This window comes from Harmonia axyridis, chromosome 3 (genome assembly GCF_914767665.1).
Source record: "Harmonia axyridis chromosome 3, icHarAxyr1.1, whole genome shotgun sequence".
Lineage (NCBI taxonomy): Eukaryota > Metazoa > Arthropoda > Insecta > Coleoptera > Coccinellidae > Harmonia > Harmonia axyridis.
The window spans coordinates 53,692,122-53,716,055 of NC_059503.1; the positions used below are offsets into that span (position 1 = coordinate 53,692,122).

Here is a 23,934-nt window from a genome sequence, read left to right on the forward strand (position 1 = left end):
CCAATAAAAGGTTCCCGCTATCTGGCAGCTGTCTCATTCGAAGATGTCATATTTTGGTATTTGATAAGTAAAAACTACGCCATAATTTAAAATAGTACAGTACACGCTTTAACAACTCATTGAAATCGTAAAAATTCACTACAAAAATGATGGACATTTGGCAGTCACAGTTTACAAAACCAAAGCACTTGGGTAATCTTCTCGGCCGACAATAGTGAACCTGGTGGAAAAATTTGAGTTGTTTGAAGAAGTTAGTGATGTGACGAATCAAAACCGTGTGCGTCGATCAAGAAAATTGATGCTTTAATCCGAAGTGTTGACGCCGATCTAAGTTTGTCGATACTTCGTCCTCGTCATTTCTTCAATGATCGAAATGAATGGATTTCCATTTAAAAATCATCTTCAGGAATGGCCCATTTTCACTTCGGAAACTACTTTAATGAGCAGAATAGTCGCATTTGGGGCTCGGAAAATCCAACAATGATTTTTGAAAAGCCTCTCCATCTTCAATGTTCAGTGCGGTTTTTGAGCTGGTAGTATGTTTGAACTTTACTCATTCGAAAATGAGGCTGATGCAATTGTTACGTTGAATTTTTTGATATTTTTTTATATCAAAATGAAATCACTTATTGGAAAATCCTTTATTTTTTGTTGGTAAGAATTCCCTCGATTTTTTTGAAAAAAAAACATCCATTTTTCTGTTTCATCCATCACATTCTTTTTTGGGTTATTTCGAAGTAGTTAACCTTTTTTTCTAGTAGAGTACCTGATGGCTGCATAGAGTTAAAAACATTCTCTTTTTCATAGTCTGTTCAACCAATGTATGAACTTATAAATCTTGCTAAATTAAAAACTCAGTCAAAATTTTCACCAATTTCAATATAGTTCATATAGACAAGAGAGGGTTTTGGCAATGGCATGTAATATTCTCATCTTCATTATGCGATATATTCATGAAGATCATTGAGGGACATCTATACCCAAAAACTTTATTGTTATGGATATTTTTCGTGATTCTAATGAGACGGATGATTTTCTCCCCCAGCTTGATGACTTACATCTATTCATAAGGTGGAGAAGGAGACACTACCGTTCTTGGTCCTCTAAATCACTAGATACTTGGATAAGCTGAACTTTTTTATTTAAAAGCGACACATACGGATTGTGTGATACCTTTAGATCCTACCATAGAATGTTCTTGCATCTTTTTTTTTTTCATTCTGCTCTAAAACTACGCACTTAACTTGAGTTGAGGTTTCGTTTTATATTTCTACCGATATGCACAGTAATTATATTAATAATTTATGAATAGACAACATCAAGCAATTTTTAAAACAAGTTTTATCTCGTTCAACAATTTTATATTTTGTTGTTAATTTCTTTGTAGTGATGGATCCTTATGAGTTCGAAATATTCACCATTCAATACCTTGATAGTTTGATTCTTTATTGGTATTTTCACAGGTCAAGGAATTTATGCACATTACATTTGAAACAAATCCACAAATAAATAAACAATAAATAAAATTCATGAAAGATCTGTGACACCCATCGTAATCTCATTAAATTCATCGAAAGCATATAAACTTCTTTGTGTGAAAAATTTTGCTAGTCTAGTTGAGCTGCTTAGTTGAAAGATTTCTGAGTTCTGACACCACCATCAGGAAAGTTATTATACAGGGAGACACCAAGTATATGGGATTTTGCTGCCATCTCCTCAGTCTAAGAAAGTCCTTCCTTATCAGAGAATTACCACAATAATTTTTCATAATAAATATGATGGTGTTCGACTATTGTTTATTCTGCACTCTGATTGATCGATTGAAATGTTCGAAAATGTATTTATTATTATGAAGAATTCTGGGGAGAAACAAGTTTATTTGTAACTTCAACATTTCTAGTTATACAGTGATTTGGAAGTTTTTTTTGAGATATAGTATTAGGTACCTTATATCAAGTCTTCAAACTTATAGATTATTTTATCGAACTACAATATCGAATACGTAAATTTCTGTAGTTCCTTTCAAGGCTTCGAATTTTTGTTAATTATAAAATTAAGCAGAACGCTCGAATGGTAAACTGATTTTCTTTAAGTATTCTAATTTTTTTTGAGACGAATCAAAAAAATGCATTGTTTTGAACATGAATATTGTTCATTTTTTGTGTTGTGGAATGGGTTTACTATTTCATCTTTGATTCGATATTTTTTGCAAAAGTTAGCACTGGAAAATATTCATAGAAACGTAATATATCTGATTGTTATTTTTTTTTGTAAAAACCTACTTTTCCAATGATTTGGAATAATATTTTTTTGAAGTTGGGAGATATCGGTCTCTGGAACAACCAAATTTAACAAGTCTTATTCCATTTTTCCACAACGTTTCGGCCTTCATTAGGCCTTCTTCCGGCTAAAAAATAATAATTTACAATCAGTGATACATGAATATGGAGAAATCGAATATTATGTGCCTCAAAATGATAACATAAATTATTGAAAAACATGAAAACTATAGATAAATGACAACACATGCATTCAATACTGATAAAGTGAAAATGTAAAACGAAAATTGAGTTATCCAACTTCAAAGCAGATCAAGCAAAACATCGGTATGGAGAAACAGAACAAAAAAGAAAAAATAATAAAAATTAATAAAATAAAAAATAAAAAATTAAAAAATTTGAATAATAAAAACTTCAATATTTTCATTAATGGAAAATTCGAAATCGAAAATAACACACGAAAACGAGTTCCACTGAACCTGAGCATCGATTATTTTTGAATGACTATGTTCTGTAGATGAAAATATCGAAGTTTTTATTATTCTCTCTTTTTCATTTTATTTATAACTCAGTTTTGCATTTTTTCGTTTCACATTCTCACTTTCAGTATTCAATTCAGGTGTTTTATGTTTTTTAATAATTTATGTAATCATTTTAAGGCACATAATATTCGATTTCTCCATGTTCATTTGACACTGATTTCAACTTATTATTTTTCAGCCTGAAGAAGGCCCAATAGGATGAAACGTTGTGACAGAATGGAGTAAGACTTGATAAATTTTTTGTTCCTAAGACCTATATCTCCCACCATTAATTATAACTTGGAACGAGATTTTTCTATTCAATATTTCATTTGGTAGTTCACATTCAAAGCATTTAGTTATGTGGAAAAACTTTGAAACCTTTTGAATTGTTAACTGATGTATCTAATGATATTCTATTTTTCTCATTCCTTTCATTTTTTTTTCGAATATTTCAGGACAGGGGTGAAGAAATTTTAGGAACAAAGAGAAATAGGTTTGATTCTTTTATTCTGGCTTCAATTTTAAGATCCATCAAATTTTCTTCCGATGTTTGCCATTGATTTCGGTCCTTAGATCCTAAAACAAACGAAAAAAAAATTAGTAGATGAAGAATAAGAGTCATTGAAATTTTGTTGGAACGAAAATCAATGGTAAACAAGGACAACAACAATAAATATAAAAAAATACAAAAATTTAACTCTTATTTCACAAATGAACAATACTTACAATAACACAGGTTGATTATTCTTGTGCAAATATTTCAATTACTGAATGAACATTGAAAAATACTGATCCTAATAATTTCATAATAGTATTTCAACAAAGACGTTACACATAGGATTCATTTCCTAGATAGATATATTCAAGATATTCAAGATATTATCGATTGATGCATAAAATCAATTAATACCTAAGCCTTCTTATGAATCATTTCAAATAGCTTCAAGTTTTCCTCGATGATTTCCGTGCCGACAATGCTGATTTGGCGTTTTGTCTAATTTTCTCTAATATTTCTGATAAACTTTGTTTTTGTCGTTTATTATTCCTCAGAAGAAGTTTCGAACCCACTACGTTACTTTCACCAACCTTCTGCAATAGTTTTTCGCAAGCATCTTCTGAAGCTTCTACTTGTTTCAGAAGGTCAAAAAGTATTTTTAGTTCTTTTCTAATTTTCATGTTGCTTTCAAGTTTGGTATTCATTTCTTCAATTGCTTCTTGCTGTAGTTTCTCTACATTTCTCATTTCCCATATCTGTTTAGCGACTTCATTAGTTATGTAAGTGTCATCTTTTTGTAAAAGTAACCTTAAGTTTTCCAAGAATTGAATTTCCTTATGGAGATATTCATGTTTTTCCTTTTTTAAAGAGGAAACGAACTCTTCTTCACTTTTGGCCGATTCAAAGGAAAGAGAAGAAAGAAAATCAACGAATTTGATTTCTTTTTCTGTATCTGAAATTGTCCCTATTTTCATACGATTTTCAAAATGATCTACAACTTTCTGAATGAGACATTGTAGCTTTTGAAGCCTAACTAACAATTTCACGAGTTTCTTAACAATGAAATTATCTCCTATTCTTAAAATTTCAGCAATTTTTTTCGTTGCATCATCTTTTTCATTTTGCATCTCTCTTATACTTTTAAGTATTTTTATTTTACATTGTATATCGTTCGTTTTTTCATTAATCATAACTTTCTTCCAATACTCAGCAATTGTTTTCCTCATTTTCTCTAATTTGGATAAATTCTCGAACAAGTTTGCATATTTTGAACAATCCAGATTCACTAGATCTTGTATGTAGGAAGATATTTGATTGATTTTTTCCTTTATAGTTTGTGTTGGCATCTCATCGCAGTTGACTGTTTTCAAAATTTGCTCTTCACTCAATTTTTGTTTAGCTTGAGCAATAATTTCGTCTATTTTGCCGTTTTTATTTTCATGTTCTGTGTCTTCTTCTTTATTTGATACATCTTCACCCGAATCTTTCGCTTCGGGTTTTTTCTGCTTAGACTTCTGCAGAATAGGTGCTTTATGTTTGTTTTTACCGAAAAATAAAGGCCTCTTATTCCCGTTTATTTCTATAAAAGGTTTTCCATTGTTGTCAAGTATTAATTTTGGTGATAGTTTTTTAACGATGAATTTTTTCTCTCCGGTGTGTTTTTTAGTTTCAGCTTTTCCAACTCTCTCTTCAGACTTATTATCTTCTTCCTCGTCTTCTTTATCTTCTTTTTCGTCTTCTTCTTCATCACCGAAATAACCACCAAGTTTTTCCTCTAAGAATTCTTGAACCTCCTTTTCATCAACAACTTTCAATATGTATCTCTTTTTTCTAGCTTTATTCTGATGGCTTTGTGGCATCCTTTCAACTAAACTTCGTCGTTGTCTACTAGGCATCAAAAAAGAATTATACTTCTTCGGTACTTGGTTACTGAAGTCACCCATGATGTTACTAGCGAAGTCAAGCACTCCGGTCTGCAGGTTTTTTCCAAAGTCTTTTAAATATCTTCTAGAAGATTGAAGTATTTTTGGAAAACTATATAGTATAGGATGAAAATTTTTTCTGATGTCATGAAAATGATGCAATAGTTTTAAAGGGGTTCTAAGCAAGACTACGAATGGATGGTCATACAGAGGATGCCCAGCTCCAAGTATTTCTTCCCCAGATTCCATTTCTGAATCGTCATAGTGTTTTCTACTTCTCCTCTTTTTATGCTTAAGTGAAACTATTTGATCTTGAGAGTCTTGGTTATAGTTATCTAATACCTCATCTTCTATTTCGAAGAAGGGCAACTGGAACTGATTAGTGTCTAACAAAATTCCTCGTCTTTTTCTGCTTTTTGCATGAATTATATCCTTATATGGTTCTATAGAGTTTGCAGCACTCTTCTCGTACATTTCGTTGAATCTTTGCATTTTGGAGAGTAAAATATTTCTTATATCTTCATCTGAATATCCCTTTTGTCGAAAACTCCTTTTCATTTCATCTAGAGTTCTATGGCGTTGATGATTCAAATATCCTCTAGGTAATTTCTTTCGTATACTGAAAGTATTGAACATTTCTCTCAGGATATTATTTGTTTTGCCAAGAATATCTTCAGCCATATCATCTCTCTCACTATCGCCTATGTTGTACTTGCTCTTAAGATTTGGTTGGATTGTCCAATATCTTGAAGAAGTTTGATCTATTGCATCATCAGCATGTTTATGATTCAATCGATTTGGTGGTTTTGATGCTACGAAATGATCAAAAATATTTTTCGTTTTGTATCCTAAGTTATTAGTTTTTGTCGATGGTTTGGAAGAAACGTGAAGAAGTAGTTTTTCAGTTTTGGTACAGTCAAGTGGATTGTTCTTTCTGAAATTCTGATGGAGATTCATTGCATTCAGAGGCTTGGTTTTGATGTTACCTCGAGGAAGATGATTATTATGCATTTTCATTTTAAGTTTGGACTTTGCTAAGTTAGCTTGAATTTTATGTTTATTAGCATTAGCTCTAGCTCTAATAACAGCAGGATTGGCATTATGCTGAATAGTATGCATTGCATGAATGATAGGACCTCTGACTAGATTTGGAACGAACTTAAACATAAAATTCATTGGCAAATCGATTATATCCCTCTTATTTCTCGATACATGGTTTGTGGTTTCGATTGTATTCCTTTTTCTTCTGAATTTCTTACAATTTGAATTGAGGTTATCCTCGAACATACTCCGTGAGCTATGGAGGATATTTCTGATGAAATTTTGTGCATACCTTGAACAGAGTGGAGCCAGTAGGGGTTCTATTATTGGGCCTTTGTAACCAGCATCTGCATCTTCCTCTTTCAGGAGTGTGTTGCGGTCTCTATTGCAAGAATCGCATCCACAAGTGTCACAACCACAGGAGTCTCCATCATAAGAATCATATCCATAAGAATCTCGTCGGGATGAGCCACATCCACAAGAATCACTTCGGCATGAATCACATCCACAATCGTGATGGTGATGATGGTGAAGATGAAGAGGTAAGGGAACAGGTAAGGGAGATTTTTTGAAGAAACCTGGGTGGCAAGTTGAGGTACCACAGCCCAAAGCGTTTGCTAAAAACGTTATAAATTATTATACTGTAAAGATTGTATTGTAGAAAGTTTTGAATGGGAACAAAAATATTTTTAGGTAATTACCTGGTGCATCCATTACAACACGTTCTACTCCTGTTCTCAAGTTTTGGAGAGGAATGTGCAATGGTCCAGGTGGGGGGACTACAGCAGCTTGCAGACCATATTCATAGACAGAACCCACGTAAGGGTTGGTGGCATAAGGAAGGAATTGCATCTGAAGAAACAATAGTCAGTATGTTTTCCCTGTGGGTAGATATATATTTTGCACTTTTGAAGATATTTTAATGTACTCACCTTATAATCGTATTCTTTGGGTACAAAAACTGGAGGTGGTGGTGGAACTGCTGCTTGAAGTTTGTATGGTGCTATACTTGGGAGATTCAGGTTGTTGTTTCTGTATATAACTTTGCAAGGGCTATACCTTGGAGAGACCACTTGGAAGTTTGGATTACACTGAAAGAAAATGATAAAATTCTGAAATGGAAACTAAAGAACAATCATATGTTCGTCAGAATTGAAAACAAAACATCAATCAAAAACACCACTCAAAAATCAAGAATAACATGAAGTAAGTAATTGAATTGAATAATCAATTATTTGAATCAGACAATTCAAATTGATAAGATAACTACTGCCTGATATACACTATTAACTATTTCACTCTGATTTTAGAAAAATCCATAGAGAAACGTTGATTTTTTCCAAAAAAATAAATAAATAGTACACTATCTACTATAGGTGATTTGTATTCCTGAGAATTTAAGTACTAATCACACTCCTGATTTTACAAGTAATATTTGAACAAACCACTAAAATTAAGAGTTGGCGGTATTTTTGGATATTGTTAAGACTTTTGATGACATATTCAATTTTTTGCGGAAAGTTGACTCCTCTTTGACGTCATTTGATTCGAACTATTGAAGAACTCTCCTGGATGATAATACAAAGGATACAATTAGGGTAGGCGTTTAGTTTGATTTATTTTTGGGAGACCCCATGGGAACAACTTATAGCTCATTCTTTACTTGCATATCCTATCCCTCATTAGTAGTTTTTCTAGAGGAACAAATATATCAATTGAAGTTGCAGTTATTATATTCTAATCCACAAAATATTTGCAAGCGCAAAACGATCTTTTCCAAAGCGATGTTGTTATTTTCAGAAACTAAAGAAGACTTTAGTTTCTGAATGATTGGAGTTTGGTTACTTTAGAAGAATAACATAAAATATCCACTACTTTTCAAGATGAATGGATTGATTAATTTTCAAACTTCGATGTATGAAATTTCAAAGATTGAGACACAATTGAAGAATTCGTTCAGGTATTTGCCTAAAATGAAGTAGTAGCAAATATCACTATGTGAGGAGGTATGTAAGACACGACTGCATAAACATATTCATCATCAGCATTGATGGGACAACAGAAAATGTACCTAACATTCGAAGACTTGAAGAATTAATAATCATCAATAATTGCAGATATTATTAATGACAAAGATATTCGTCTCAAATAATTCGGTTTATGACTTGATGAATTGCAGCAATGTGGAAAGATCTAGCCGATACCGTAGAAAAGTTTGGATCAGAAATTAATATGTTGAAATTCGAGATAAGGAGTAAAAGTAAAAAGGACACATACTTACATACTACAAAGCTGGATAACGTAGCAAAATATATTTGTCTTGGAAATAATTGAGTTCAGTAGAGAAAAAAGACTAGCATAATCGGCTTAGCGAAAAGTACTTATTTAAGAACAACATCTTTATAAACTGATGTAAAGAAGACCGCAAAGAAGATGGCTAGATAATATAGGGGCTCCTTCCTCCATTTTACGGTCAACATAATCGGCCTAGGGAGCAAGCAATCATGTTATTGATCGTTATAGAACTAATTTTACTCTTCTCATCAACAAGATAAAGAACCACATTTATGAAAAATTAATTCCAACAATGTTTTTGTCTTGTATTATCATCTAAAGTTCTCAAGCTCATTAAAAACCCAATATAATTCCCAGAAAAAGTGTTTGAAAAAACAAACATAAGATTGTTATATTGTTAAAGTACTGTAATTAAAGTTGTGTTTTCCTGTAATTGGGGGTTAACCCTGTTGGAAATAAAGGACTTATTATTATTATTATGACACCAACAAGTGCACCTCATCAGTTTCTTCTTTTCAATTTTCATTATTCTTATATGAGTCATTTGTACTAAAAACTTTTGAAATTAATTAAATGGGTTGAGTAATGATTTTTTTCAATACCTACTCAAAGAGTAGCCACAGAAAACCAATCCCTATTTCAAGTTAAATGGGACCAAATATTGTCAGAAAAATCAATCGAAAACATCTTTTTACTCACTTTTAAGCAACCGCAGTCGGCAGAAGCACCGGCTAAAATAGCCAAAACGCACAAACCTAAGAAAACCTTCATCTCGAGTACCTCCTCGCACTCAAATGGTGGATGTTCGATTTTTCCATCAATTATATAGTTTCATCCAGATCCCAACGAGTCGAGTTCAACCTGTACAAATTTTCACGATTTCAGTTTTGGTTGAATCCTAGGACGTGATGTTGTTCCAATGCATGGTAGCGAAGAAAAATTGTAGACATTCGCGGTTCAAATACCTCTGACCGATTTGTAGGTGAAGGTCGGTGAAATATGCAGACTGTTTGATTTGACATGTGGATGGGTTCAATTTGGATCACCAGGAACTTCTATATTCCATTTTGAAGTTAATTATATTTTAGTAATGATCATCCATCATCCTCTTATATTTAATATCTATTCTCACTTGAAGATGGATACCTGGATTGAATAGTTCTATTTTTACAATATTCAATACCTACAGCAATAATTTTGCCTAATTATTAGGTACTTCATCAGGTTTAGATTCAACAACTTCATAAGAAGTGTCAAGAAAACTCATCTCAACAGCAAGAACATGACAAGATTCATCAAGACTACATGAAATGTTCAACATTTTTGAAGAACCTAGGCATAAATTCATCTCTAGCCCTATGTCAAAAACTATGCTTCTTCTATGCTCCATATTCGAGTTTCATCAAGCCTGCTTGAAAATTTTCAGTGAGTTACATAGTGTTATTGTGGAATTTCCAGGTTTTCAGGTGGAAAATTGTGAATTTTGAAATTTGTTATTATTTCCAATGTATTTTTGGTGTTTAGATCTGTTAAATAAAACTATGATAAGTTTCAATAATAAAGTGGATACCTACTGTTTTGTACTTTATCTGTTTGTATCCTTGTATTTGACTAAAGAAAAAAATTCATTTGTAATGTATATCCAATCTTTACGAGATCTTCATGAAAGACTTTTGAACGAAGTTAACCAGAATTATGTCTAAATTGTATAATTGAACTATTAACTATCAGGTGAAATATATTCAGAAACGGTAGGTTTTTTGTAGTCGTTAAAGATGAAGTTAGCCCAATGAGAAATAACTACACATGGTAAAGAATGATGATCGAAGTCAATCGAAACTAAAATCAAAAATAGATACAATGTATAGTATTTTTCAAAAGATTACAATTTGAATAGCTCGCTATCTGGCCAGCTGACACTTTTGAAGGTGTCATCTTTTGACATTTGATAATTTGAACTATGTTATTGCTAAAATGGAACTATACACGTTTCAACAATGCATTGAAATTGTTAAAATTCACTACAAAAACGGTACAAATTTAACATCACAGTTCTCAAAACTAAAGCACTTTTGGGATAAGTAAGTGATGTTAAGAATTGAAACTGTGTTCGTCGCTCGAGAGCAACTGAGGATATTGCTGTAGTAGGAACCCAGGCTTATCGATTCCTCGTCGATCTTGTGAATTAGCTATGAAAAATGATCTTTAATGGCCGAAATTGAAAGATATTGATGTGGACTAAGTTCATTTTCACCAAGACAGCGCTACTTGCTATACAAGCAACGAAACAATTACAATTTTGCAAGAAAAGTTTCCTGGCCGTGTTCTTCATTAAGAGGTGATTACAATTCGTCACCGATATCTTGTGAATTAAAACCTTTAGACTTTATTCTATGAGGTCGCATGAAAGATAAGGTCTATGCCAAAAATGCCAATGTTCCACAATTGATTCAAGCCCTTCAAGATGGAATTCATTATCGAAGACATACAGCCGCAAATGTGTGAATAAGTCATGAAAAATTTAAAGAAAAAAATATGGTGCAACAACCATAGCCGTGGCATACATTTAGCTGGTATCGTTTTCTATTGTTAATGACATACCTTCTCATTTACAACTGAATAAAAACATTTATTGATTTCTGTCATAATATAATCGTTTTTATCTACTCCTATTGAATTATAAACTCATTATTCAACTGCTTTTGAGCAATTAATAGTATCTATTAACAAACAGCGTGATTTATAATAACTCACTACTATAACTCACTATTATAAATCGGAAAATATGGATCTGTGCTTCTATACTTCTCTACTTCTATTCGATTGGCCGCAAGGGAACATTCCATTATTGTTATTGAGGGGAGGAATGTCCGAGGGAATGTCACTTTTGACGTTTTCAAATTAAGTTGATATCTAATTATTGTGAATGTTTTGCTGAAAACGATTAATTCAGATAGTGAAGATGAAATATTATAAAGGTATACATTTCCAAAAGGCAAACAGCTAATGTTACCATACAGAATTAATTGCCCGAAAAAATATAAAGGAGTTTGAAAAAATTTTCAAGATTGGTGTAGCAGTAAGATCATTAAGTCATCGTTTACAGGGAATATTTTTTGGTATATTTTAATGCATTTTTACAGGCAATTATTAAGGTTTTTCAATAAATTTCTATGTCTGTACTCTGTACTGGATTCGAGCTAGCCGAAGCTAGTTCGATTGTGATTGGTAGCAATAAGTTTCCATCTCTCTTGTACGGGATCGAGCACATTATGTTTATTTCCCGTTCCTTCTGTCTTTATTCTAAGTCTGTATTTTTTCCTTAGTATTTATTGATATAGTCGTAGATAAAGTATAGTATTCAACTTGCGGTAATGGTCATAACTCACTTGATGAATTACAGCACTCGCCTGCGGTTCGTGCTGCAAACATCATCTGCGTGAGTTATGACCTACATTACCGCTCGTTGAATAATATACTATTTCATATCAAAATGAACCCTCTTATTGAAAAACTGTTTATTTCACAGGTTCGGTTTGATTGAGTTGTTACATTTTCAGGATGACATTTTCGAACATTGTGCTTTGTTTTGTATGAACAAAATGAGGTAGTTAAATAAGTTACTGATTTTTCGTAGATCGATCTTGTGCTCGCGGTTGGGTCAAAACCTATTTTCGGATGAGATATCAGCAATTTTGGCCACCTTTCTGATATAAAATTCGAAATTTTATGTGGGACCGACGAAGGGTCGAGGAAACCCCGAGTCTAGGAATGGTATTTGCAGGTCTTCATGGATCCGTACGTTGCTGACAAACCATGGTGCAGTTAAGGCTCGTCTCAGGATCGTATTCTGCATGACTTGAAGCATAGTATACTATGCTTGAAGTCTGCATCCGTATCCCCAAGCCGGGCATGCGTAAGACATGACCGGCCGAATGGTGGACTTATAGAATAAGAGCTTGTTGGAAAGAGACATTTTGCTGCTTTTGCAAAGTAGCGGTTGCAACACTGCCGCTGCTGCCTCTCCTTTGGTCACAGATGATATGAGGTGTTGAGATTCCAAGTGAGCTTCTTCAGCTTCTTGTCAAGTATCACTTTCAGATACTTGGTCTCGTTTTTCCATTCGATTTTCCTACCGAACATTACGACGTGTCCTTGGTGATCTTTTTTCTTTCTGCTGAAAAGAACGGCTTCGCTCTTCCCTGGTCTCGCCCGTTTTCTAGATTCTAACATCTCTATGACACTGGATAGTATTTCTCTCCATTGGCTGTACTAGTAATTTGGAGGTTGCGGTTTCGATTCCCGCACGAGGAGGCACTTTTTCCAGAATTGTGAAGTGTCAGTCATACCAATTTATATATTCGCTTAATTATTTTCAGACAGAAAATTATTATTTCAAATTCATTTCTAAGGTTTCTTTAATGAAGACTTTTCAAAAGCCTGATTTCATTGATCTATTACTGTTCGGAATCATTTTACATATTTTCTGGGAAATAATTATGTACAAACGGCTTTTAACCATTCAGTTTGAAAAGACATGATTTTTGCGCATAAAATGTAGAATCTTTTGTTTTGAATGCAAATAAATGATGTTTCGAATGCGATATTTCATAGCATTCTTAAAAAAATATATTATATATGAAGGATTCTCTAATTTGAGGTTGCGAAAGTAAACGTATAAAATGTAGAATCTTTTGTTTTGAATGCAAATAAATGATGTTTCGAATGCGATATTTCATAGCATTGTTAAAAAAATATATTATATATGAAGGATTCTCTAATTTGAGGTTGCGAAAGTAAACGTTAATAAAAAAACTTTCATTAAGGGTATCGAACAATATTTTATTTCAATAAAATGTTTGGATCTATTATGTGGGGAAAAAACATCATTTAAATGTCCTAAATCTCTTACAGGACTCGATCCTTGTGAGGTAATTTTCGATGACCCGTCTACACATGTTGGGCAATATATCACCAATAACGAGTGTTGGTTTTCTGATTGTCAGTAGTAAACAACACTACAAAAATCCAAAGGCGATAAATCACAAGATCTTGATTGCCAATTGACATCGCCGAAACAAAAAATTACGCATCCTAGGAATTTTTCTAGCAATAAAGCCAAAACGGTTGCGTTGGGTTGGCTTGTTGTACCATTGTTACAACATTGTGACCTGCACTCCAACAGTTGCAATCAAAATGACCAATTTTTCAACAATATTTCTTCCATTGATTTCAATAGTTTGTTGTAAGACACTCTATTCACTATTTTCCATCCCTTACGTTAATTATCGATTAAAAATTAATATCTACCAATATATGCACTATAGAAAACACGTCAGGGCCAATTAAAGAGAAACCACCTTGTTTGTGTATGTGTATGTTTATTCATAATTGTTTTGGCTTGATACATAATTTAAATATCTCTGTGGTATTGAAGGTTATGACTTCCTTAAGTCTTGTTAATTTTTCAATTCAATTTAGAAATAATTGGAAAAAAAATATTTCCAACAAATGCTGTATACATCAAGAAGTTGATAATATAAAAGAATATCGTGAAATTTAACATGTAATTGAAACAAAGAAAACTGTTGGTACTGATAGGGAAAACTGGAAAAAATATCATAACATAGAATGTATTCGTTTGAAATTTTATTTACTAGTAGGTTAAGAGATCACAGATAAAACAGCAACCTAGTTCTATACTACAGAGAGGAATATACAGGAAAAATTGTTCAGCATAGCAAATAACAGTCGAAGATCAGATTTGAATTTCAAATTGATAGATGAAAAAAAAATTGGAGAATTGAAAAAAAATGTACAAAAAACAAAATAACAAAAAAAAATATACAGTCAAGAAAATACTCTGAGGTTGTTTTGAAACAAATGACTAAAGGTACAACATAAAAGTTCCAGGAAAGAGTTATGTAGTGTTTGAAAAATGTTGAGAAAGAAGAATCTGAAGCAATCAAGAGCCTTGAATTTGATTTCTTTGAAAATCTTTTGGATAGTTCCGGAAGTTTAGAATTTCTATAAGAACCAGGTTACTAAATGTTGGCTTTTTAAATTTGAGAGATCAGTCGAAAAGCTTGTGGATGAGGATTCCAGAGTGAGATTTAGAGGAGCTGGAGGAAGAGATCTTTGACGAGAAACTTCCGAAACTGCCGAATTCACCCTTGTTGGTATATCTGCATGGACATTCTGGTGCGCATGGTTCTGGAGGGCCGGGAGGAATCAAAATAGGTTCAAGTTTTGGCACCAAGTCGGTGATGACTTTTCCGGGGATAAATCCTGGATCTGCGCATGCTGGTACAGTGAGAGGGGTTGGTGGTACGTTCACGTATGTTGCTTTTGGTTCAACTAGAAAAAAAAGTGAATTGTTTTCAAACCTCCATTCGGATCTCCAAGCTTCACTGAATATCCAGTGAAAATAATTATTCACTCACCTTTAGCTAAACCGTATCCAACTTCTCCAAGAGTGAGCTTGCGAACACCAGCTTCACCAACGGTCTCTTCTTCTTGCAACTCCATGAGTTGTTCGGCTGCCTCTTCATCAACGGATTTGCCAAGAGTTGTCACTGGTTTGAGTTCTACCACAGCTCCGTTCAAACTGTACAAGTTCTCTTCAGGGATATTGTCTCTCTGTCTCTGTTGAGAAAGAGAAGTTATTGAGTTATTATTCAAATGAATGAAGTAGTGCAACAATGAATGATGAATAGAGAGATGATGAAATATATGGACTAACAATCCTAAGGATCAATAGAAGTTACAATTTTCACGAATCCTCACCTGTTGAACTGGGATTTCTTTAGGGATCTGCCTAAATCCGAATGTTAAGATGTCTTCTTTCAAATTTTGTGCCTGTTTGGCCAAATTGTAAGCAATAGATACAGAGACAGGATCGGCTGGAGCAAGTTGTTCACGGGTTTCTGGTAAAGGGACTGGGTATGGTGCAAAACCTGCAGGTCCGTAGGGAGAAACTCCACCATATTCAGGGAGTGAGCCATAAGCTCCAAAGGCATTTGCACCACATCCAAGATTCTCAATGACTTCCTCCTCGGTTCTTTGGTTGCGTTGACATTGGCAGGAGTTGCAGGTATTGCAGACCCTTCTTCTGCATGAGCCACAAACTGGTTTTGGAAGGACTGCTGGTTTAACAGTTGGCCTTCTGCAGAAGCAGGGACCACCGAGTGGGATTGTAGGGAGTGGTACTTTGAGTGGAGGACCGGGAACAGAAATAGTTGCTTGTGGGGGTTTGGGAATTTCTTGGGGTCTGACAACTAAGGGTTGACAGTTGTCAGAGCATGGATCAGATCCTGGTCCAATGCCGCATCCTCTGAAGCAGGAAGCTTCGATCTGTAAGAATTATTCAGATTAATTCTCCGTTTTGTCGTCTTTGATGAAAGTTATATACCTGGCTGATGGCGGTAGCCACCAAGAAGAGAACAACGATATTTTTGTACATTTTGCACTAAGTGCACTATAAACCGATGGGTTACAGTGACTAGGACTGATTAAAACAATTTGCGAAAAATTCTTTTATACGTTTCGTTCAATCCTATATTGTTTGAATTGGATTTAAACGTTTCGTGTTCTCTAGAAGGTCATCTTTAGGTTCCATTTTCAGTTAGAGAGCGTGTTAGGAAGACGCTATATTCGTGGATTGATTTTGAGGTCGATGCACTAATAGTATTTTCCTTAAAAGTTGAGTATATTGCTTCAGTGAGTCAGAATTATTGGAATGATGTTTATATTGTTGACGTCGTAGGATCTCAATGAATATGAAATATTGCTGAAAATGGAAACTTCGATGCATATGGAAAAATTTCAGAAAGATTTTATATCTTAGACGGGATTTCCTTTTTTTGAGCGCTCACTTCTCGAACAGAGTGATAAAAATATAATTACGTCACGTTATCTATATTTTGAGTCGAGGAAGGTCTTAACTGATGAGTTTCGAGTTGTTAATGACGAATCTGTCGTCAAATTGAATTCTGTTTGTACATAAGATAACTGTCGGAAAAACAAAGAAACCCAGTATTTTTATTGATAATCATTGAGTTCTACATTGTTTCAATGTTTCATCTGCATATTTTTTCCCATAAAATTTGTCTGAAAAAATTCTCAAATATTCTCAAATGGGGCTTTGTTTCAATATCAACAACTTTGAGATTTTTGCATGAAAATTTTCAATTTTCTTGCTTTTATCAGAAGACATACCAATGCTTCTTCTCCGTTAATTAAAAATTCGATTGACCATACAGGGTTCTTCGATTTGAACATCAAATTCAGCCATGACAAAAACGTAAAAACACGTTTTTCCAAGAATTAATCTCTTTCAAAAAAGCTTAACTATAACATTTCAAGTGTTTATATCGAGTCGGTCTTCGTGAATCACCCTGTATATAATACAATTTCTAGATATTTTTGGTCTGAGACAAGATCACTATCAACCACAGGATAAGATTTGAGTGGAGATTGATTTATCATACAGGGTTTTCCAATAAGACATTTCATTTTGAATATCCCGCTACCTAGGCTAGGTACTGACACTTTTGACAATTGACAAGAGAAAACTACACCATTACTAAAAATGGAACGATACACGCTACAAAAATGAGTGAAATTGTTAGAATTCATTTTAAAAATGGAATTTCTCCATCAAATACAATTACTGAAGAAAAATTAACTCACCCCAAAAATGAGTATTGAACTATTCAATCGAGTACATTCAAGGTTTCGTGATATTTTTTCTGTTTATTCATTTCTCATGTTTATTTATTCAGCATTTCAGATATTTTCGTTAGCACCTTCTATTTCAATTTTATTTAATCTATATATTTTATAGTTTCCATCTATGTATGTCCCCACACTTTTATCTAAATTTGTATCGCGTTATTTATATTTTTGTGGTTTAGCCTATATTTATTTTTCTTCTTTATTTCTTCACATTTTGCATGTATAAAGCAATCCTTACAGGCCAATGACCTAAGTAGTCGTTGACGAAATTCCATTGAAAAAATTATCAACTGAGGGACTCATGCAAGAAGATCCAAATTCAATCATTCATTGAATTTAGAACTTTCTGCATGAAGTAGAGCTACAAATGGTGAGTTGGTAAATTCAGTAATTTTGTTGAACTATGAGGCACTGATGAGGAAAAATTGTATTTTTAAATACAAACATTCCGAAACGTACGTCTGTCTTTTTGTTAATGTAGTTATTCAATTTGTTGACCGTTTACTCAATTTGTACAGTTTTAGATATCATATTTGGAAATTTTCTTTTGATTGATTATTAATTTTGTCCTTTTTAGAATTGGAATAAGATTCCAAGACAAAAATTAACCAAATATATCATAATTCATAAAGATATATTATTGTGGAGGAATAGACACAAATATGTCAATTTTTTATATTTATACTTACTGCATGATACATAAGATGTACAGTATTCATTTTATATATTTTTAGGCCCCTTTTAATTAGTGCAAATCTATTTTTGAATGAAGAAATATCCCTACGAGATGCGTTAAATGAATATTGAATAAACATTTTCAACATTACTATGAAAGATATTTCATAATTGTCTTCGATCTACAGAGTGGCCACTTTTTTAATTGGATTGTATTGGTTACTTTTGAACCATAAGAGTTAGAAGGTAGGTCAGATGGAGAAAAAGGTATAGAAAAAGCATAGAAGTATTATCAAGCAGTTCAAACAAATCGAGATTATCAGGGCCGGTTATTGAGATATCATAAGATGAGTAAATTTTGTCATTTTGATTTTTCTTTTTTTCCCAATTTATTTCAAATATTATCAAAAAATGTTACAGGAATTTTTTATTCGACAGTAAATTATCCTCAATTTGACGTAATCAGGTTTCGTATCCAACGTTTCGTACTCTCTATGCCACCCTCAACCTCATGTTTTTAATACGGACCTGCATATTTTATGACACTTCTCGAAATAACTTTAAACGCTGAATTCAATCACCTGAAAATCAACTTTCAATGACATGGTATAATATATCGTTGAAATTGAGATAATTTACTGTCGAATACAAAAATCCTGTAACATTTTTTGATAATATTTGAAATAAATTGGAAAAAAAAGGAAAATCAAAATGACAAAATTTACTTTTCTTATGATATCTCAATAACCGGCCCTGATACTCGCGATTTGTTTGAACTGCTTGATAATGCTTCTATGCATGCACCTTTTTCTCCATTTGACCGACCTTCTAACTCTTATGGTTTGAAAGTTACCAATACAAAGCCATTAAAAAAGTGGCCACTCTGTATATACAGAACTGTATACATTCAAAATCTTCACTCTTCCCAATAGATACCTTAACTTGAAAATCCTAATAAACTATAAAAATAGTTTATTAGGATTTTCAAGTTGAGGTTAATACTTTTCTTTACTTACATTTTCCACAAATTTTTGGAAAAATTACTTAAATGTGTCTTATTAGTTCACTGTTCTGTTTGGATTCGCGAAAACTTATTATCACATCAACTCGTAGGTAGTAGCAATACCAGAAACCAAAGTCAGTTCAGTTTAACTTTGCACAAATCGTCAGTTACATAAGGTATTTGATAATGAAACAAATAACACTCCTGGAAATAATCATGAATCCAGGTTATATCTGAAATAAATAAATAATTGTGACGAATATATCATAAATTTCTCCACATTATCTCAATAAAAAATTCCAAATCATAAGGTGCCATTCGATAACATTGTATTTTATTGAATTTACTATGTTGTGTATCTAGAGAAGAAAACGATCGTTCGATGCAGAAGAATATGGTTCATTATTTTCTGAAGAAAGAAGTGAAAACGACATGGAGAATTTCCACAGAGAATTCATGCAGTTAGTGTGTATATCCCTCACATTTGCAGTGAGTACCTACTTCATTTGCTTTTGTTTTTTATTTCCAGCGCTCTTTACATGACACTCTTGGGGACCCTTTAGAAAGTTGGTGGCGCACTGTGAAAATCAGTTGCCGTGATGTGTTGAAAAATATCCTTTAGCTTAGGCATCAAATAGTGGAACGATTCTTTGTTGAAAAATGCATGCTGTTTACTAAGGTTACATCATTATTTCAAGGCGTAAAATAAAATTCTGAAGGATATTGTAAAAGAAATACCAGCTATTTCCGTGATCACAGATTTGATCGGGATGAAATTTTGCGTGTATAGATAAAATGAATTTTGTTGAATTAAAATCATTCAAATTTTTTCGATTGGGTAATTGATATTAGTGGATAAAATGAATTACTTTTCAAGCTAAACTTTGTTTATTTCAGATTATAGTGGAGAATACCTCAGCATTCACGATACGACGCCAGACCAGAACAATTTATGGGTTTCCACTGAGAATACGAACAAGAAATTTCATTGGGAAATACGGAAATAATTTCATACACAATATGAACCGTGTTCCAGTAAGTAATAGATTTTCTAATAGGTACATTCTTGAATATACTAAAATATAAGATCATTTGGTTCCTAAATCAAATAGACTATTCCAACTAATTCAAAAAAAAAAAATCTATTATTTCTGTGATTTAAAACCTTCTTCCAAATTCTGAATAAAATTTTCGAAAATTTGAAGCATAAAGCTTGGAGTGTAAGGTTGAAATAAGATATATTTAGATTAATCATATTTCTAATTGCATTGTTTAGTCTAGGCGTCAGGTAGTTTGACGTGGAAATATTTTGAGCTTATTGCAAAATTTACAACTTAGTTTGTAAGTTAGACTTCACTTAGTTGGGTGACTTTGAAAATGTGCAGGTTTCTTTAGTTTTTAGTAGTTTATGGGTGGAACACCTACTCTATTCTATAGTAAATAATAAATAACTTCGAAGGTATTCTGCTCATCAAAAGAGACTATATGGCTAGGTGTTGGCACAATGCAGAGCATTTTTTCCGTGCTTTTTAGTGAAAAAAATCTGCTGAAACACATTCAGTTGAAAAACAGATGGTTAGCAAAAATCTTTCAGTATCTGCGTCTATGGTAGTCGTATGGGTAGTATTCATATACATAGGTGTACGACTTTACTTTCACCGTTTTTTTTTCCGAAATGCAAGGCTTTATTGTAAAAAACTGGTTATACATTTATGATTCACGAATCCTGCGTTGAAAAAACTGGTCACCTTTTGAAGCGATCCACGAATCTATCCAATGTTTCACTTCTTTATGAGACCGAAAGTGCTGGTCAGCTAGGCCGTGTGCCATTGATCGAAACAAGTGATAGTCCGAGGGAGCAACACCTAGAGCATACTGCGGATGGTGTAGGACTTCCCATTTCAACGTTTTCAAGTAAGTCTTGACCACTTTCGCAACATGGGGTCCAGCTATGCCATATACGTTCTTTCGCTAAAAGCGGGCTCGCCATAGGTATTTGAGAACATTCGATGCGCCTCAGCCGCAGATTTTTTCAGAATAAAGCAGTTGATGAGAATTGGGCTCGTAAGCTGGCAAGTTTTATCGAGAATAACTCTGTGATGCATACACAAATCGACTAATGTTTCGATGGCGTTATGTTCACAAATACCTAAGCTTATTGTATGATATCTACGATTTATTTATTTCGACTACCACTTACCGCTACAGACATTTATTGCAAAACGGCGGAAACAAACTTGTAACCTTAAGAAATAGATAAACACTAGTCTCTACTATAGACAATTATGGAAATTTACTGCAATGTTAACGTTAGGAAAGAATGTGAATTCTAATACCCATTTCACTTGCTCAATCGTCACCAACTCAAACTGTCAACAACTGTTGATAGCTTCCTGGTTTCCCACCCACCTTGGTACCTAGAGATACGCCCTTAAAAATAGATACTTGTCTTAATTTATTTTGGGAGGCAGCCTGGCAAAATGATATTGACGCTTTGACATTATAGTGGCAAATGGTGGTGAAAGCAGAGGCAAGCCTCATGAATGAACTGCCTTATGAATGGACCAACAGTATGAAATTTTTTCTCACTAAACTTTACTGCTGTTTGGAATATACGAGTCATTGCCTCCTTGATCCCGATCTGAGAGGGTTCGAATGGCAGATATTGGGATTGCCTGTCACCAGATTGAGTGATACAGCGCACCATTGACAATCATCAAAAAATTCATTTTGGAGTGCAAGCTTTGGACGCTTATGTCAGGTCGAAGATTCTTCGTTTTAGAGGGATTCTCTAACTAATCCTGAAACTCTTTCTTTCAAGTACATTTGCCTACACCTCAGAAAGGTTATGAGCATATTGAAGGAGTTTGTGCTCCTTTTCTGGAAAGTGTGTTGGCCTCTTCATTGTCTCTAATTCCCGAGTTCTATCCTGACTTCAAGATGAACATCACGGTGGCTCTCTTTCATCTATCTGGAAAATATCTATATTTCACTTGTATATAAACGTATTTCTTAGAACTTCAACGGGGTTGTCTGGTAACCGTTTCAGAGTCTTGTTGGAGAAATCATCGGCTCGAAGGGTTTTTTTTCTGAGCTGCGAAATAATCTTTCGAACTTTACTGCTTAACTCTGTAATGTACTTTTCTTCGGGCGTTTTTCAACATTGCATCAAAATGCCAGGTACTTCAGTCGTTAAAATCAACATCGATTAATAATAATAGAGTCTTCATTTGGCAAATTCTAGGGGCGAAGTCTAGCCAAGGCTACTCCACTCAACCCCCCCAACAAAATACAAATAAAGGAAAAAAACAAAAATAAAAATTAATGAAAGGAAATACTACATAAATAATATACATCACGAATACCTCCAAAAATGGAACTTATCTACAAAATCTGTAATTGGCTTAAAAACGAAACATTCTTCAATTCTTTTCTCAATGAGTTCAAAGAAGAACTCCCACACGCAATTAGCATCTCATTATACAATGTCACCGCATTAAAGGTGAAAGAGCGCTGAAACATGGCTGAACCAAATCGAGGCAACACGGTGAACATCTTTCTGTAGATTAACTTGGCCTTCAAATAAGGAGGAATGCCCGTACTCAAAATTCGATATACAGTAGGTAATACTCATCTGAAGCCGAAAAATATTTTCGACCCTGAGCCACGTTAACCCATTTATTCCATCACTGATCCCCCTATCTTATTACCTCAAACCTAAAACGTAGCAGCAGCACGAATTCTGCACTTTTTGCAATCTTTATATCTCGATGGAATCTAGGCAAGGATGAGAAACTGTCATTCCATAGCTCAGCTTGGACAACACAAGAGTTTCGCAGAGATACTTACTTGAATGGAAATCTAAAAACTGTCTCTGGCTATACAAATAACGTAGTGCCAGAAAAGAATTTCTCAACAGCATCGAGTCATTCTCCCTAAATCTCAGTCGACAATCGAAAAATACTCCAAGGTTCCTACAGCAGGAGGAGGATGGAATCTTCTCAACACCTATCATAATTATATTATACAATCTCATGTGAAATCTCCCACCAATCCCAGCTCTTTGGGAGTGAAATTCTTCAGAGTCTTTGAAGACCCAGGAATTTTTGTTGTTAACTTTCAATACCTTTTTTTCCGAGTACGGTGATATAGCATAAAAATTCAAAAGTACTTTTCAGCTCGACCTAGATTTTTCAGCGTGACGCCTAGACTTGTTGCCTTTGCGTCATATAAATAAATTTTGAATATATTATCATGTGAAAAATTCTTCAATACCTAATTGCAAATAGAATTGAATAGATTCTTGAGCAGACTGGATCAATACAGAAATACAACCGATTTCAAGCATAGGTCTTGTAATTTCCATGAAAAGATTTCAGATGTTTTTTATAATATGTATTTGGATTTTATGCAATATCATGTAAAATGTAACAAATGAAGCTTTTTCTTCGACCTGCATTTTTATTTTCAGTTTGCCGATGCTGTAGGCTCCATCAAAACCAAACTAGAAGAATTAGACGACGAAATTAGTGATGGTCTACTCGACCTGTTCGAGAACTTCAGAAAAATGGAAAGGACTGTTTGGGGTAGATGATCCATCGATATTATTCAATATTTCCATGATCTCAACCTCAAAATGCCAACAGATTAAACTTAAGATCCCATCTGAGATTTCCTGTACATACTTTATTTTTTCAATTATAAAGATAGTGTTAGTATTATGGTAAATTTTATTTTTAGTTTTTATGATTTGTCTTGATTATACATTTTTCAAGTTCCTTTAAACTAAAGCTGATCGAAAAATTATTGAGTGAGATATTTTTCTTTAATTTTGAGTCGTTTATAAGTGAAATTAATAGAATTGTCCCCTCAGGATTTCCCGAACTTACATGATATATTAGATGTAGTAAAAAAAAAACCATTATTTATGACTTATCTCGTAATATATGAGTCCGATCGGGTT

At 33.5% G+C, this 23,934-nt stretch overlaps 3 protein-coding genes across 3 annotated transcripts; 1 reads left to right on the forward strand and 2 right to left on the reverse strand.

Moving 5' to 3' along the window:
• Window positions 1-3,293: 3,293 nt before the first annotated feature.
• Window positions 3,294-9,415, reverse strand: LOC123676480. Its single transcript, XM_045612382.1, has 5 exons — window positions 9,257-9,415; window positions 7,195-7,353; window positions 6,964-7,114; window positions 6,555-6,879; window positions 3,294-3,379 (listed from the first exon to the last, which is right to left on the reverse strand). Exons 1-5 carry the CDS (start codon window positions 9,326-9,328, stop codon window positions 3,373-3,375), a joined length of 714 nt encoding a protein of 237 aa, XP_045468338.1. The 5' UTR covers window positions 9,329-9,415; the 3' UTR covers window positions 3,294-3,372.
• Window positions 9,416-14,184: 4,769 nt separating this feature from the next.
• Window positions 14,185-16,113, reverse strand: LOC123676358. The gene is made up of 4 exons (XM_045612221.1): window positions 15,969-16,113; window positions 15,344-15,910; window positions 15,001-15,202; window positions 14,185-14,914 (listed from the first exon to the last, which is right to left on the reverse strand). Exons 1-4 carry the CDS (start codon window positions 16,017-16,019, stop codon window positions 14,631-14,633), a joined length of 1,104 nt encoding a protein of 367 aa, XP_045468177.1. The 5' UTR covers window positions 16,020-16,113; the 3' UTR covers window positions 14,185-14,630.
• A 2,884-nt stretch (window positions 16,114-18,997) lies between these two features.
• LOC123676359 lies at window positions 18,998-23,702 on the forward strand. The gene is made up of 3 exons (XM_045612222.1): window positions 18,998-19,460; window positions 19,869-20,006; window positions 23,443-23,702. The coding sequence occupies exons 1-3, from the start codon at window positions 19,404-19,406 to the stop codon at window positions 23,563-23,565; spliced, it is 318 nt and encodes a 105-aa protein (XP_045468178.1). The 5' UTR covers window positions 18,998-19,403; the 3' UTR covers window positions 23,566-23,702.
• The last annotated feature ends 232 nt before the right edge of the window (window positions 23,703-23,934 follow it).